The sequence below is a fragment of the Chiloscyllium plagiosum genome, unplaced genomic scaffold, assembly GCF_037043375.1.
Source record: "Chiloscyllium plagiosum isolate Xiang-an unplaced genomic scaffold, Cpla_swu_hap1 HiC_scaffold_27, whole genome shotgun sequence".
NCBI lineage: Eukaryota > Metazoa > Chordata > Chondrichthyes > Orectolobiformes > Hemiscylliidae > Chiloscyllium > Chiloscyllium plagiosum.
Genome location: NW_028270165.1, coordinates 8,014,996 through 8,031,414, shown reverse-complemented (window position 1 = coordinate 8,031,414; position 16,419 = coordinate 8,014,996). Strand labels below are relative to the sequence as shown.

Sequence of the window (16,419 nt, the reverse complement as noted above, 5' to 3'; positions counted from 1 at the left end):
CTAAAAGAGAGATAGAAAGTATTTGAGCACATTTGCAGAATCTGCTCCCTCTCTGGATTCACTCCAGTTGCTACAAGTAAATCGCCCTGGGGGTCAGGCAGCCCCGCATCGGGAAGCACTGGGATGGTCCACTACGACCAGTTTACATGGAGAACACATCTCCACATTAAACAGCCTCGAGGCAAATTTCCCTTCCTTCCACTTAAAGTTCAAGACCCGTCAAAGCGAAATTCCCCAGGTAAGGTTGGAACAATTTCTTCCAGGTGTTCACTAATCATTTCTATGAGCACTTTGTTAAAGTTTGAATATTGCGAGTTTTGATAATTAGTGATTCTGAGCGAAATCACAGTTCGAAAAACAGAATTTAAAAATTTAGAAAGAGTTTATTTTTGCACATCAACGATATGTCTGTACAACAGCATATGACACGACAGCAGTGAAGATCTTTTGACCTCATTCTCAAACGTGCCTGCCACACGCCAGATGAAAAGCTGAATACTTCTCTGGAAAAACTGCCGAGCAATGCAGGAGAATGGCACAACGCGTGCGCGTTGGGACCAAAACCCAAAAGAAAAACCATTCTCCCCTATTCATTCAACGTCGTCTTTAGCAGCTTTCCCGTATAACGGCGCTCTGTTCTGCACCTTGCCTTCTCATCCGCTTCCCAAAAAAATCAAGTCTCTGAACTTGATTTGTGCAAAAATGGCCCATTTATTTTCTCAAAAAGCACCGTCGTGAAACGATGTTGGGCTGCCTGGAGAACGAATGGGGCAGAAAACAGGCAAGTGAAATGGTGTCGACCCAGCAGAGCGAAGGTGGGCCGCATGGCGTCTATTCAGAGTGAAATCACAGTTCGACCAACAGAATGTGGGAAGTTAGAAAAAGTTTATATTTACACAGCCTCCATACATCTGCGCAACACCATATAAGGACGACAGCAGTGGAGATCTTTGACAACAGTCTTGTCAGACGAAAGCCTGAAGGGACCTGTGGAAAACAGCGCTGTGGGTAAAAGCAGAGTGGCGCAGCGGGAGCGTGCTGGGCCTGTCACCCAGAGGTCGATGGATCGAAACCATCTTCTGCTATTGTTCAGTGTCTCCTTGAGCGACTGTCCTTTGCGATGGGACTCCGTTCGCATCTTGCCTTTCAAAAGACTTCCTGACTGTCTGAATGCCCCGTATCATACCTATAGTGTGGCGAAACTCACACCGTTCAAGTGACGGGCTTTTGGAGGTCTGAGTAGTCTTCTCCTGTTCTTCGTTGGTTTCCTATGAACTGAACCGCGAAACCACTTCTCTGAGATGCCAATGAGCTGATAAAGTTGAAAACGCATAGCCTTGTGGTTTTGTGCCTTCCCTGCAGTAATTCGCCACGCCGGTTCCGACGTGAATGACAAGCAGATGTTCTGGAAACTCTTTGCTGCTTGCAATTCTTGGAGCAAAGTGGAATGTATTTCAAGTTTCAGCTGGCTCAGAGTCTCCAGTGTACATTGCTCTCTTTCCCGCCAGCTCAGAGAGAGAACAATAGGAGGGACAAAGGAGTGAATAACGATCAGTGTGGGAGGGTGAATAACTGTTAATGGAGAGGGTTCGTGGCTAACAATAAGTAGTGTGTCGTAGCAGACTATGTGATAACAAGGTGCTCGTATGTGTGTGGTAGGGGTCAAAGATATGGGGGATTTCAGGCCCTAAAGTCGTGCAACTCGATCTTGAAGACCGGAGGGCTGTAGGGTTTTGAAGTGGAATATGAGGCGTTGTTCTTCCATCTGGAGCTGAGCTTTGCTGGAGCACTGCTGCAAGCCTGAGACAGAGATTTTGGCCAGGGAACAGGGTGGCATGTTAAAGTGGCAGGAAAGCAGAAGCTCGGGGCCGTTTTTTGCGGGCAGAACCGAGATGTTCTGCGAAGCAGTCACCCAGTTTATACTTCATGCTCCGTTGGGGAAACGACACTATGAGCAGCGAATGCAGGAGACTAGGTTGCGGCAAATGTGCAGGTAAAGTGCTGCTTCACCTGGAAGATATGTTCGAGCCTGGAAGGATATTCAGGAGGGAGCAGGTAAATTGTGCTTCTGAGTGAAATCACGGTTCGTAAAAACAGAATGTGGCAATTTAGACAGAGTTAATATTTGCTTGCCGGCGATATGTCTGCCGGTGCGTGATGGGAGCATAACCCAGAAGGGAAACCATCTTTCCTATTCACTCAATGTCGACTTTAGCAGCTTGTTGTGCACCTCGCCTTCTCATCTGCTTCCCAAAAAACTTCGACGTAAATATTTCACATTAATTTCACTCAATGTGCACAGTTGAGATGACACACTCGTGGAGGTCTGCGGGGTCTTCTCCTGTTCTCTGTACCCTATGTTGAGGAGGGCAATGCTTGTCACTGGTCACTCCGGTGTCAGAGAAAAGTTTAGAAAGAAAATGGTTTAATTTTCTGCCAGTAGAGAGGGCCCGGTTCCTGGGGACGGGCAAACGGCAGCTGAGAGACAGAATGAGAAGCAGCTGTTCATAGAGTCATAGAGATGTACAGCATGGAAACAGACCCTTCGGTCCAACCCGTCCATGCCGACCAGATATCCCACCCCAATCTAGTCCCACCTGCCAGCACCCGGCCCATATACCTCCAAACCCTTCCTATTATTATATATATCCATCCAAACGCCACTTAAATGTTGCAATTGTACCAGCCTCCGCTACTTTCTCTGGCAGCTCATTCCATGCACGCACCACCCTCTGCGTGAAAAAGTTGCCCCTTAGGTCTCTTTTATATCTTTTCCCTCTCACCCTAAATCTATGCCCTCTAGTTCTTGACTCCCCGACCCTAGGGAATAGACTTTGCTTATTTATCCTATCCATGCCCCTCATAATTTTGTAAACCTCCATAAAGTCACCCTTCAGCCTCCGACGTTCCAGAGAAAACAGCCCCAGCCAGTTCAATGTCAAATATACTTCACTCTGAGCAAGACTCAGCTGGTTCAAGAGGTAGAGTGGGGGCGCAGGTGCACCTGCTGTGTGGCTCGTTGGTCTAGGGGTATGTTTCTCGCTTTGGGTCTTCGTCGACGCAGACGTGCGCGAGATCCCGGGTTCAAATCCCGGACGAGCCTACGTTTCATGACTTGTGCCAACGTGCCTGCTTAATTTTCTCAAAAAGCACCTTCGTTTAACGAGGTTGGGCTCCCTGGCGTACCAATGGGACAGAAAGCAGCGAAGTGAAATGATTGGCGATACCGTTGAATAGGTTGATGTGAGTGGTGCGGTGTTTGAGGGCTGTCAGCGATGAGGGTCGATTGGAAATTTGGGACAGCTCTCTTCAGAGAACAGAAGTTTGAAATCTGGCCCGATTGAAGCTTGCGAAGTCTAGACAGAGAAAGTGATGTAGTCAAAATGCTCCCACGCCTGAAAGGATCGGCAACGATTCGGCAGAGTTTTAAAGTCATGAGGAAAAGAACCAAAAGTGACAATAGGTAGAACGCTTTCGTACAGGGAGTGACACTGACAAAGAGGCAGATTCATTAGACGCAAACGGGAATCCGGTGGTCATGTTGAAAGTAACAATGTGCAGAATTACATGGAGAAGACAAGAGAATGATACGAATAGAGACCCACGTTCACTTACTGTATCGCCCCAGCAGAGCGAAGGTGGGCCGCATGGCGTCTATTCAGAGTGAAATCACAGTTCGACCAACAGAATGTGGGAAGTTAGAAAACGTTTATATTTACACAGCCTCCATACGTCTGCGCAACACCATATAAGACGACAGCAGTGGAGATCTTTGACATCAGTCTCGAACGTGCATGCCACGCGCCCGACGAAAGGCTGCAGGGACCTGTGGAATACGATGCTGGGCGTAGGAGCAGAGTGGCGCAGCGGGAGCGTGCTAGACCCAGAGGTCGATGGATCGAAACCATCCCCTGCTGTTGTTCAATGTCTCCTTGAGCGATTTTCCTTTGCGATGGTATTCTGTTCAGCATCTTGCCTTTCAAACGACTTCCTGAGTGTCGAAATGTCCCCTATCATGCCGATACTGTCGCGAAACTCACACCGTTCAAGTGACGTGCTTTTGGAGGTCTGAGTGGTCTTCTCCTGTTCTTCGTCGGTTTCCTATGAACTGAATCGCAAAACCACTTCTCTGAGATGCCAATGAGCTGATAATGCGGTGAAGTTGAAACACATGACTTGCTGTTTTAGTCCATTTCCTGCAGTAAAGAAACCAACAGCCATGTAAAAAAGACTTTCTGCGGGATTGCTGTCAAGACAAGTTCTGAACACCAAGCAGGCTGCACAAAAATGCACTCATATCAATTTACCTGAGGGAAGAGTCTCCGGTGTCCATTTCTCTCTGTCCCGACAGCACAGCATTTTTCTATCTCTCCGTTAACAAGACCTTTGTAACAAGTTCAAAGTTGCCCATTTCCTACGCATGACTGTAACTGACTTCTTTATTGCTGGAACAGCACAGCAGGTCAGGCAGCATCCAGGGAACAGGAGATTCGACGTTTCGGGCACAAGCCCTTCTTCAGGAATGAGCAGAGAGTGTTCAGCAGGAGAAGATAAAAGGTAGGGAGGAGGGACTTGGAGGAGGGGAGTTGGAAATGTGATAGGTGGAAACCTATCACCTATCACATTTCCAACTCCCCTCCTCCAAGTCCCTCCTCCCTACCTTTTATCTTCTCCTGCTGAACACTCTCTGCTCATTCCTGAAGAAGGGCCTGTGCCCGAAACGTCGAATCTCCTGTTCCCTGGATGCTGCCTGACCTGCTGTGCTGTTCCAGCAATAAAGTTTCAACTTTGATCTCCAGCATCTGCAGACCTCACTTTCTCCTGTAACTGACTTCTCCTGCCTCACGTAATAGTGTGAGAGAGCAGAAGAGTGAATGGGCTCTGCCTTCCACCAGCACAGCTTGCAAGTAGAAACGAAATGGTTCAATTATCCACCAGTGGAGAGAGCCCGGTCCCTGGGGACGGGACAAACAGCAGCGTCCTGGGAGCAGGGACACAGATTGAGAAGCAGATGTCCTTGAAACTCTTCTCTTCTTGCAATTCTGGGAGCAATGTACAATGTATTTCGTACTGAGCAAGTCTCAGCTGCTTCAGGGGGTGGCTGCACCCATGGCTGGTGGCTCGTTAGTCTGGGATATGATTCTAGCTTTGGGTCTTCTAGCGAATGCAGACGTGTGAGAGTTCCGGGGTTCCAATCCCAGGCGAACCATCATTCCTTAAATTGACCTGAGCAAAAATGCCCGATCAATTTTCTCAAAAAGCCGCTTTGTTAAATAAGATCGGACTGCCTGAATTAGGGACGGCGCAGAGCTGCCATTGCAGTGAACACGGCGAAGGGAAACACGTGTTCAAAGTGAAAACAAGTATTGCAGATTTTTCGCCCGCGCAATCCGAGTCTGAATGAATCCTCTACCTGTATTACGCTCAATTCTGAGGGTGACACTTCAGGAAGCGGGGAAGTGAAGTGATTGCAGACAGCGCTGAACAGGTTAACGTGAATAGTGCCGTCCTGAGGAATGTCAGCAATGAAGGGAATTGGAAAGTTTGGGGCAGCTGTCTTTGGTGAACAGAAGACTGAAAGCTGGTCTGATTGAAGTTTTCCACGTCATGAGGGTTTTAGACAGAGGAAATAATGCAGTGAAAATGCTCCCAGGCCTGAAAGGATCGAGAACGATTTGGCCGGGATTTAAAGTCATCAGGAAAATAAGTAAAAGTGACATTAGGAAGACCGTTTTCACACAGGGAGTGGGGTCAGTAAGTCGCTGTCTGACAGTGACAAAGAGGTAGATTCAATGGACACAAAAGGGAATTCGGTGGTCACGTTCAATGTAACAATGTGCAGATTTACAGGGAGAAGGCGACAGAATGAGACACTTATTTACATATTGTGTTGAACCAGCAGAGCTAAGGTGGGCTGCGTAGCCTCAGTCTGCGCTGTCCCACATTTCGTGATTCTGAGTTGGACCAACAGAACTTCGGAAATTTGACAACGGATATATTCTGCCCACCAGGATACTCCATCACAGCAATGAAGGTATTTTGACATCATTCTCGAAGGTACATGACACAATGCAGATTCAAAACCGAGTATTCCTTTGAATCACTGAGTAATTTGTTAACAGTTATTCAGTTGAGGTGAGCGGAGTTGCGCATTGGGAGCCACTCCAGTTGATAGGTCGAAGCCGTTTTCTCCTGTGTGATAGTCCCACCAGCACTCCAATTTGCTGTGCTTCCGGTCAGAAGATGCAGCTCACTATCCTATACTGACACACGGGCCACGATGACCCAGCTGTGGTGACAAGCTTGTGAAAGTCTGAGTGCTCTTCTCCTGTCCTCTGTCTGGCTGCTATGATCCGAATCATCAAACCTCTCTTCTCCGAGATAGGAATAAACTGGTGAAGGTGAAACACATCAGTTGCGGTGTGTCCCATGCGCAGGAGGCCCTGCAGTAATTCCCCACGCTGTTTCACACAGCAGCATCCTCTCGGTGAATTACTCTTGGCAAAAAAATCGATTGAACCAAATCAGTGTCCGCCACTGGATTTTACTGACACCGTTTATAAAATTCAGGCTCACCGTTAATGTGGAGAGGGGCCGTCAGACTAGAGTTTCCGCTCCTTCTGTTGAATAAAGATAATTTTAACTGTGTCCAGTGAGAGGAAAGGATTTGCTGTTGGTGGGAAACATTTCTATCTGAACTCGCTGTCACTCTCATGATAGATTGAAACATAAAGCTTGGAATCTTTGGATTATGTTGTAAAAATATTGGTATTAAGTTACTCACACCGCGCTGTCACCAATGCGCGAAGCGGCTGCCCAGGGGGAGGCGGCTGTGTTTCAATCCCGTGATGAACTGGGGGAGTTGCGCATTTACCCAGAAAATGGGCACACCACCCCCCTGACACAGGGTTCACAAATCAAACAGATTGCAAAGCTTCACGTGTGATCGAAAGTTTCCGCAATGAATATTTGTCTCAACAGATATACGGAGTGAACCTACTCCTTTCTTGATTTGAAATGCAAGAAGTTGACGTTAGTGAGCCTGACGTGATTCGAACACGCAACCTTCTGATCTGGAGTCAGACGCGCTACCGTTGCGCCACAAGCTCGGGCAGGGAATCTCTATTCATGCTTAAGGGAAGTGATCGCACTGCAATGATTTTACGTTATGAGGAACAACGGAGATCAACAGTTCATGTCTGTTCTGTCTCCCCCCCCCCCCCCCCCAACCCCCCACCCCCCGCACACCTTCTGTCTCTCGAAACAATTTACACCTCTACCTCAATAAAAAGGTGAAAGAACTGTGGATTCTGTATATCAGAAACAAAAAACAGGAGTTGCCGGTGACCCTTCCACAGAACTGATGGTGACTGGGAAAACGTTGGTTTATATGCAGGAGATATTGTGGGAGGAAGGCGGATGCAGTTAATGATAGATCAGGACAGAGCCCAAAGCGAGGGAAGAACTGTTGGACAGGAAAAGGAGTTGATAACGATTTGCGTGGGAGGGTGAATGGAGACTGTTCATGGCTAAGAATAGGTAGTGTGTAATGACAGACTATGTGATAACAAGGCTTGGTGTGTGTGGAAGGGACGAGGATACTATGGATTTCAGGCCCTAGAATTATTGAATTCGATATTGGGACCGGAGGGATGTATGGTCCCCAAGTGTAATATTCGGTGCTCTTCGTTCTGCTGGTGCTGAGCTTCGCTGGAACACTACAGCAAACCTGAGACAGAGATGTTGGCCAGGGAACAGGGTGGGGTGTGGAATTGGCAGGCAACTGGAAGCTCAGGGTCTTTTTTGCAGGCAGAACGTAGATGTTCTGTGCAGCAGTCACCCAGTTTATGCTTCGTTTTCCCCAATGTAGATGAGGCCACGTTGTGAGCAGCAAATGCAATAGACTGGGTTGTGGGAAGTGCAGGTAAAGTGCTGCTTCATCTGGAAGGTAAGTTTGGGCCCTTGGATAGTGAGGAGGGAGCAGATAAATGGGCTGGTCTCACACATTCGGCAGTTGCAGGGGAAAGTGCCGTTGGACTATTGGGGTGGGAATGGGGTTAGGGTTGATGGGAATGAAGGAAGAGTGGACCCAAGGTATAACTCCTGCCTATTTACCTATCTGCCAAAGAGTGGAATTTGCTAAGTGTGTACAAGGACATTTTCTAATTCACAATGTGGATGTACATACTGGCGAGGGTGCAAAACCTAAGGGCCAGCAACCATAATTCTATTAACATTAGAATAGTGATTGAAAATAATATATCAGATCTAAAAGTTGAAGTTCTAAATTGGAGAAAGACTCAGGTATTAGGCAAGATCTTTCAAAAGCTGATTGGGGCAGATGTTCGCAGGTTAAAGGACTGCTGGAAAATGGGAAGCCTTCAAATATGAGACAACAAGAGTCCAGACACAGTATATTCCTGTTGGGGTGAAAGGAATGGCTGGTAGGTTTAGATTAGATTAGATTAGATTACAGTGTGGAAACAGGCCCTTCGGCCCAACAAGTCCACACCGACCCGCCGAAGCGCAACCCACCCAGGTTGGGGAATGCTGGATGACTAGAGAAGATGAGATACAGAAGGATGCATATATCAGGTATCGACAGAGAGATTGAGTGAATCCTTACCGTATAAAGGCAGTACGAGCATACTTAAGAGGGAAATCATGAGGGCAAAAAGGGGACATGAGATAGCTTTGGCAAATAGAATCATGGATAACCCAAAGGGTTTTTATAAATACATTAAGGACCAAAGGATAACAAGGGAGAGAATAGGGCCCCTCAAAGATCAGCAAGGCGGCCTTTGTGTGGAGCTGCAGTAGATGGGGGGGGGGGGGGGGTTGCGGGATACTGAACGGATATTGTGCATCAGTGTTTACTGTGGAGAAGGGCATGGAAGATATAGAATGTGAGAAAGTAGATGGTGACATGTTGAAAAAATGCCCATATTACAGATGAGAAATTGCTGGATATCTTGATATGCATAAAAGTGGATAAATCCCAAGGACCTGATCAGGAGTACCCTAGAACTCTATGGGAAACTGGGGAAGTGATTGCTGGGCCTCTTACTGAGATATTTGTATCATCAATAGTCACAGGTGAGGTGCCGGAAGGCTAGAAGGTGGCTAATGTGGTGCCACTATTTAAGAAAGGTGGTAAGGAAAAGCCAGGGAACTATAGACCAGTGAACCTGACATCCGTGATGGGCAAGTTTTTGGAGAGAATCCTAAGAGACAGGATTTACATGTATTTGGAAAGGCAAGAATTGATTAGGGATAGTTAGCATGGCTTTATGCTTTGGAAATCATGTCTCATGAACATGATTGAGTTTTTTGAAGAAGTAACAAAGTGGATTGATTAGGGCAGAGCGATGGACGTGATCTCTCTGGACTTCAGGAAGGCGTTCATCAAGGTTCCTCATGGGAGACTGGTGAGCAAAGTTTAATCTCATGGCATGCAGGGTCAACTAGCCATTTGGATACAGAACTGGCTAGAAGGCAGAAGACAGAGGGTGGTGAAGGAGGGTTGCTTTTCAGACTGAAGGCCTGTGACCAATGGTGTATCACAAGGATTGATGCTGGGTCCGCTACTTTTTGTCATTTATATAAATGATTTGTATGTAAACGGAGGAGGTATAGTTAACACGTTTGTAGATAACACCAAAATTGGAGGTGTAGTGGACAGCAAAGAAGGTTACCTCAGATCACAACGGGACCTTGATCAGATGGGCCAATGGGCTGAGGAGTGGCAGATGGAGGTTAATGTAGATAAATATGAGGTGCTGCATTTTGGAAAAACAAATCAGAGCAGGACTTTTACACTTAATGGTAAGTTCCTTGGAAGTGTTGCTGAACAAAGAGACCTTGGAGTTCAGGTTGACAGTTACTTAAAAGTAGAAACGCAGGCAGATTGGATAGTAAAGAAGGCGTTTGGTGTGCTTTCCTTCGTTGGTCAGAGCATCGAGGATAGATATTGGGAGCTCATGTTGCCACTGTACAGAACATTGGTCAGGCCACGTTTGGAATATTGCATGTAATTTTGGTCTGCTTCCTATCGGAAAGATGTTGTGAAACTAGAAAAGGTGCAGAAAAGATTTACAAGGATGTTGCCAGGGTTGGAGGTTGGAGGGTAGGAAGGTTTTATGGGGATTTGGGCCAAGTGCTGGCAAATGAGACTAGATTAGGTTAGGATATCTGGGCTGCATGGATGAGTTGGACCGAAGGGTCTGTTTCCATGCTGTACATCTGTGTCACTCTGTGAGACTCCATGGGATTCTCTGCCCAAGAGAGCAGTTGAGACAGCTTCATGAAGTTTATTGAAGACACAGTTGGATGGGTTTTTGCATGGTAGGGGAATTAAGGGTAGTCGGGATAGTGCAGGTTGGTGGAGCTGTGATCTTAATGAATGACGGAGTTGACCAAATGGTCTACTCCTGCTTCTGTTATTATGAATCTTTAACACTGCATTTCCCGCGGCCGGAGTTTTCCCACGGCACAAAGGAGGTTTTCTAAAGTATATTTAAACCCCTTGCTTTACTTGAACTCAAACTGCATTGACTTGGAGGAGAGTGGGATTTGCAAAGTGTCCTCCCCTCCACACGTGCCTCAACTGCAGGACAGCTGTCCGGCCCGCCCTCCATTGTTGACGTCACAATGCGGATGCAGCCCTGTCAGTTTCAGAGTGAAACTCCCTCCCTCTGGGCAACATCTGGGAGTAAAGCAATGTCTCCCCCTTTCCATATACCATCCTCCAGCAGCGAGGGGGAAGGGGAGGTCGGGGTGGGTGAAACACTGTTCACTTGTAGCAACCGGAGTGAATCCAGGGACGGAGCAGACACTCCAAAGGTGCTCAAATACTTTCCATCTCTCTTAAAGCTATTTTGCTTGCGTATTCCCTCAGTTTGGCACGTATACAGTTTGCACCCTAGAAAAGGATTGCTCCTTTCCTCATGTTCACAACTAAAAGATTAGATTCTCAAGGAACTGAGCAGCATTTAAGGGATTGGCACATTGCTCAAAAAATGTAGAATGCCTGCGGCCTGTGAGTCGTTGGTGTAGGGGTGTCATTCTCGCTTTGGGCCTTTTAGTGCGTGGGCATGCGAGAGATCCCGGGTTCAAACCTCAGGCGAGCCTTGTGCCTTGTGCAAAAACGGCCAGTCGATACTCTCAAAAAGCAGCTTCGTTTAACGAGATGGGGATGGGGCAGAGTTCCCGTTACAATGAACGCGGCAAGGGCAGAACTTACTCAAAGTGAAAATGCGTTTTACTTCATACAGAGGGTGGTGGGCGTTTGGAACGCGTTGCCATCAGGGGTGGAAGAGGCAGGCACGGTCGATTCATGAAAGATGCGTCTGGATAAATGCATGAGTGGGTGAGGAGTAGAGGGATACAGATGCTTAGGAATTGACCGACAGGTTCAGACAGTACATTTAGATCGGCTCAGGCTTGAATGGCCTGTTCCTGGGCTGTAAACTTTCTTTGTTCTTTGTTCTATATGGTGTATGTCTGATATTGTTAGCTGTGGTAAAAGTTTCTGTTGTAATTATTATTCACCTTCTAATGTAGTAATGGAGTTACGTTCTTTTTTTGTCATAATTTTTTATTTAATAGGTCAGCAGGAAGTCATTCAGCAATTTTACTGCCTTTCTTTTCTCAAGCAGCCTTAACATTTCATTTTCATATCCTTGATTCAGCTCCATTTCCAGCATCTTTGTCGGCAGTTTGTTCCATGTTATTGTGACTGAAATGAAGTTTTCCTCCATGCACAGCGAAGCCGATCTGGCTGCATGAGGGTTTTCAGGTTTCTGTGGCCTGGATAATATGTGATCAGCAGACATCTCGCAATCTACAGGAATTGCCACCAATGTTATGTTCATTAACTGTACTGACAGTGATCACTTATTTTGTGATTTTTCTTTGTAGGAAGATGTGCAGAAAGAAATCTTATAGCAAATGATACATCAACTTCTGACAGAGCCACTTGATTCATTGGGACTTGAATATCAGCAGCCATTCCAATCAAGAAGGCATGTTTGCTTTTGTTTGTTTGAGAGATTTTGGACAGTCCTGTGGCAGGAAGAATACTGAGACACCGAGTGAGGGAGATTCAGTGCGTTGACTGTGAAAAGTGCTTCAAACCATTTACTCAGCTTGGAGGAATCAAAGTCTCACCCCTCAAGGTGGGAAAGGCTAAGTACCCGTTCTGTTTGTAATTTCAATCCCAGAGCAACACAAGGAAAGCTCCCTCCAAAGGGGAAACCTTGGAAATGTGGGGTCTGTCCCTTCCCCATCCCTGCTGGAAACCCACAGACGCATTCACACCGGGAGAGGCCATTCACCTGCTCAGTGTGTAGGAAGGGCTTCAGTCGGATCAGCCATCTGCAGACGCATGAGTGAGTCCACAAGGGAGAGAAGCCATTCACGTGCCCCATGTGCGGGAGGGGTTTCACTCAGTCAGCTGCACTGCTGACCCACCAGCGGGTCCACCTGGAGAGAGGTCGTTCACCTGCTGTAAGTGCCGGAAGGGATTCACCTGCTCCTCCCACCTGCGGAGGCACCAGTGAGTTCACGCGCCATCACAGGGGGATTGAAGGAGCGATGGCCGAGTGCCAAGTGCTTATGCACAAAACATTGATTCTCCTGCTCCTTGGATGCTGCCGGACCTGTGCTTTTCCAACACCACACTCTCGACTCTGATCTCCAGCATCTGCATTTTCCACCTTCTCCTCGAGAGCAAGGTTGGACTTGTCTTTTATTCACTCATTCACTCCTTACAGCCTGTCCTTTGTTGTGGCCTAACTGCACATACCTCAATGCAAGTTTCAGAAAGATTTGTGCAGCTTTTTTTTTGAAAAAAAATAACATTCTTCCCGAATTTAACGAAGTTTCTGAATATATGGTTTTAGTTATTCTCAATTTTAAAAATCAGCTATTTCTCACATGCCGTGTTTCCCAGGTAAAGTCATCACCATCCATTCTCTCTCTTCCCTGAGAAAGACTTCATACAGCGATCAAAGAGGGCTGAGGCACGAGAAAGGATGATTGTGGGGGTCGGGGGGGGTGCGGTGAGGGGGTCGCTGATGGTGGTGGAGAAGGGAGGGAAATGGACAGGGGTTCAGAGGGTTGGGGGAGAGAATAGAGGGTGCAGTGTGAGGAGAGAGAATGGGCAGGGGGCAGTGGATGGGGAGAAAATGGACAGGGGGCAGAATGTAAAGAGAGAGACAGCACAAATGCCACCTTCTCCAGGACTCGTGTCAATGTCCCACGAACTGGAACCCACTCTTCCCACATTTCTCAAAATACGCGTGGCTAAGGCAGTGGAACCATATCATCCCTACAGGCCATTCACACCGACCTTCCCAACAGCAGGAGAAAGTGAGGTCTGCAGATGCTGGAGATCAGAGCTGAAAATGTGTTGCTGGAAAAGCGCAGCAGGTCAGGCAGCATCCAGGGAACAGGAGAATCGACGTTTCGGGCATAAGCCCTTCTTCAGCCCTTCCCAACAGCATCCCACTATGACTCACTCGTTTACGCTACAGCCCTGCAGTTCCCCATGGCTATTTCCTGACGAAGGGTTTTGCCCGAAACGTCGAGTCTCCTGCTCCTCGGATGCTGCCTGACCTGCTGTGCTTTTCCAGCTCCACAATCTCGACCCTAATCTCCAGCATCTGCAGTCCTCACTTTCCCCCAGTAAGGGGTGAATGTTCTCTTCCTAGTCTTTTAGATCTTTTAAAATCTTTCCCCACACCCTAAACCTTTACCCTCTAGTTTTGGAATACCTCTATCCAGGGGAAAAGACAGAAACGTTGAGCAGCCAAACAAAATGCAAAAGAAATAAAATGTCGAGGCACAGGGAAAAAAAATCAGCAAAATAAATTAGCTTCGGCATTTTTCTCTCGTATTCGCATTTGGACGCTTATTATTTGTCATGATCGGGAGGTGCCCGTGTTGGACTAATGTGTACGAAGTTAAAAATCACACAACACCAGGTTACAGTCCAATCGGCTTGTTTGGAAGCACTAGCTTTCGGAGCGCTGCTACTTTATCAGGTGGTTGTGGAATATAAGATCGTAAGATCATAAATTCTGTGTCTTACGATGTTATACTCCACAATCAGCCGATGAAGGAGCAGGGCTCCGAAAGATAGTGCTTCCAAATAAGTCTGTTGGACTATCACCAGGTGCTTTGTGATTTTTAACTTTAAAATTTGTAACAAATTCCTGCACACTGAGCATGCTCCGCGGTGTCAGCAAGCACTGCGCATGACCGCCAGTGTCAGCAAGCACTGCGTATACTCTTGGGTGTCCGCAGAAACGGCACGCGAGCGCCTTTCCGTGGAGCAGTGGACAATCTTGGAGGACCGGAAGGAGTCTGGTCCTCCTGCCAATCAGAGCAGGCCATTGTGGAAATGCGGAGGTTGGCCCATGAGCTCTGAAGCTGCTGTTGGTCTTTTCTCTCTGCATAAGGTTAAACTTCACCCCAGACTGTAACTTCCTTCCTCTGTCTAACATTTGTGAGTACAACAGTGTTTTTCTCACCACCTTTTCATTCTGGGGTTCAAGAGTGAACCGAGGGAGGGGCCAGACTCTGGAAAAGTTGATCCAGGTCTGTGTGTCAACTTGCAAACACATGGAAAATGCAGTACCACAATGTGAAGTTCTAGCCTTTGCAGTATAAAAAAAAGCTGAAAGGAGGTGCATTGTTTGAATGGTGATCTGTTGAGATGTGGCGAAAGTGAGATGCTGGAGATCAGAGTTGAATATTGTGGCGCTGGAAAATCACAGTAGGTCAGGCAGCAACTGAGGAGGAGGAGAGTCGACGTTTCGGGCACGAGCCCTTCATCAGGAGTGATGTGTGGATAGACCAAGGGGCCTCAGTGTCCTTCTACACCAGTCACTGCCAGTTGTCAGAAAGTGCAGCAAGCAATGAGCAAAGCAAGTGGTATATCAGCAAGATGAATTGAGTTCAGAAGTGGGGATATCTTCCTGCAGTTAGGTCGGTTAGTGAATGTATTCAAGGCTGAGTTCATGTGACTTTGAAGAACAAAGAGGTTATGGGAGAAGGCAAGAAAATGGTTTTAAAACCAGTACAGAACAGTTACAAAGTCATACAGCACAGAAACAGACCATTTAGTTGAACTAGTCCATGCTGGCGGTGTTCTGAAACTAAACTAGTCCCACCTGCCAATGATTGGCCTATACCCCTCCGAACCTTTCCTATTCATGTACTTATCCAAATGTCTTTTAAACATTGTAACTGTACCTGCATCCAGCAACTCCTCTGGACATTGATTCCTCAAACGAACTACTCTTTATCTTTTTAAAAAAAGGTGCCCCTCATGTCTTTATAAAATATTTCTTTCTTCACCTTCAAAATTTGCTCCCTCATCTTGAACCACCCACACTAGGGAAAGAATACCTGCCGTTCACCTCATCTATACCTCTCATGATTTTATAATCCTCTCTAAGGTCACCTCTCAACCTCTGATGCTCCAGTGAAAAAATTCCTAGCCTATCCATCTAGGTATATTTATATCCAGTTATGAACTGTTCAATACTGGCGAAAGCTGGAAAGACAAATGACGTATTCCTGCTTCCAATTCTCTCACTGTGTCCAGGACAGCAAGAGACCATACGACATAGGCACAGAAATTAAGCCATTTAGTCCATCAGATCTGCTCCACCATTCAATCACGGCTTATACGTTTCTCGACCCCATTTTGAAATATGGATTTTGGAAAGGCAGATCAGGGCAGGATCTACACATTTAATGAGGAGTGTTGTTGAATAAACATACCATGGAGTGCTGGTTCATAGTGGAGTCGCAGGTCGACAGGGGAGCAAAGAAGGTGTTTGGTATATTTGCTTTAATAGGTCAATGCATTTTAATACAGATGTTGGGAGGTCATGTTGCGGCTGTACAGGACATTGATTAGGCCACTTTTGGAATACTGTATTTGGTTCTGGTTTCCCTGCTACAGGAAAAGTGTTACGAACCTTTGTAAGGATTTGGAAAAGATTTACAAGGCGATTGCCAGAGTTGGAGGGTTTGATGTATATGGAGAGGCTGAATAGACTGGGCTGTTTTCTCTGGATCATTGGGGGCTGAGGGTTGACTTTATAGAAGTTCATAAGGAGCATGGATAGGGTGAATAGCCAAAAGTTTTTCCCCAGAGTAGGGGAGTCCAAAACTAGAGGTCATAGGTCTGAGGTGAGAGGGGAAATATTTAAAAGGAACTTTGCAGGCACCTTTCTCACGCAGAGGGTGTTGTGTGTATAGAATGAGCTGCCGGAGGAAGTGGTGGAGGCTGGTATAATTAAAGCATTTCAAAAGGCATCTAGTAATAGGGAGAATTGAGAGGGGTATGGGTTATGTGCTGACAAATGAGATTATGTTAATTTGGGATATCTGGTCAGCACGGAC

At 46.8% G+C, this 16,419-nt stretch overlaps 3 protein-coding genes and 1 non-coding gene across 6 annotated transcripts in view; 1 reads left to right on the top strand and 3 right to left on the bottom strand.

Moving 5' to 3' along the window:
• LOC148142996 (endogenous retrovirus group 3 member 1 Env polyprotein-like) overlaps nucleotides 1-16,419 on the bottom strand; it is a 512,937-nt gene that overhangs the window by 63,466 nt on the left and 433,052 nt on the right. The window lies entirely within an intron of this gene.
• LOC148143001 (uncharacterized) overlaps nucleotides 1-16,419 on the bottom strand; it is a 323,712-nt gene that overhangs the window by 194,086 nt on the left and 113,207 nt on the right. The window lies entirely within an intron of this gene.
• Nucleotides 7,038-7,109, bottom strand: trnaw-cca (transfer RNA tryptophan (anticodon CCA)). Its single transcript has one exon. It is a non-coding gene; the product is annotated as a tRNA-Trp (tRNA).
• Nucleotides 11,094-16,419, top strand: part of LOC148143002 (uncharacterized) — an 86,529-nt gene continuing 81,203 nt past the window's right edge. Inside the window, exon 1 of the mRNA XM_087975771.1 lies at nucleotides 11,094-11,322. Coding sequence (XP_087831897.1) covers nucleotides 11,094-11,322 — 229 coding nt within the window. The remainder of the gene's footprint in view (nucleotides 11,323-16,419) is intronic.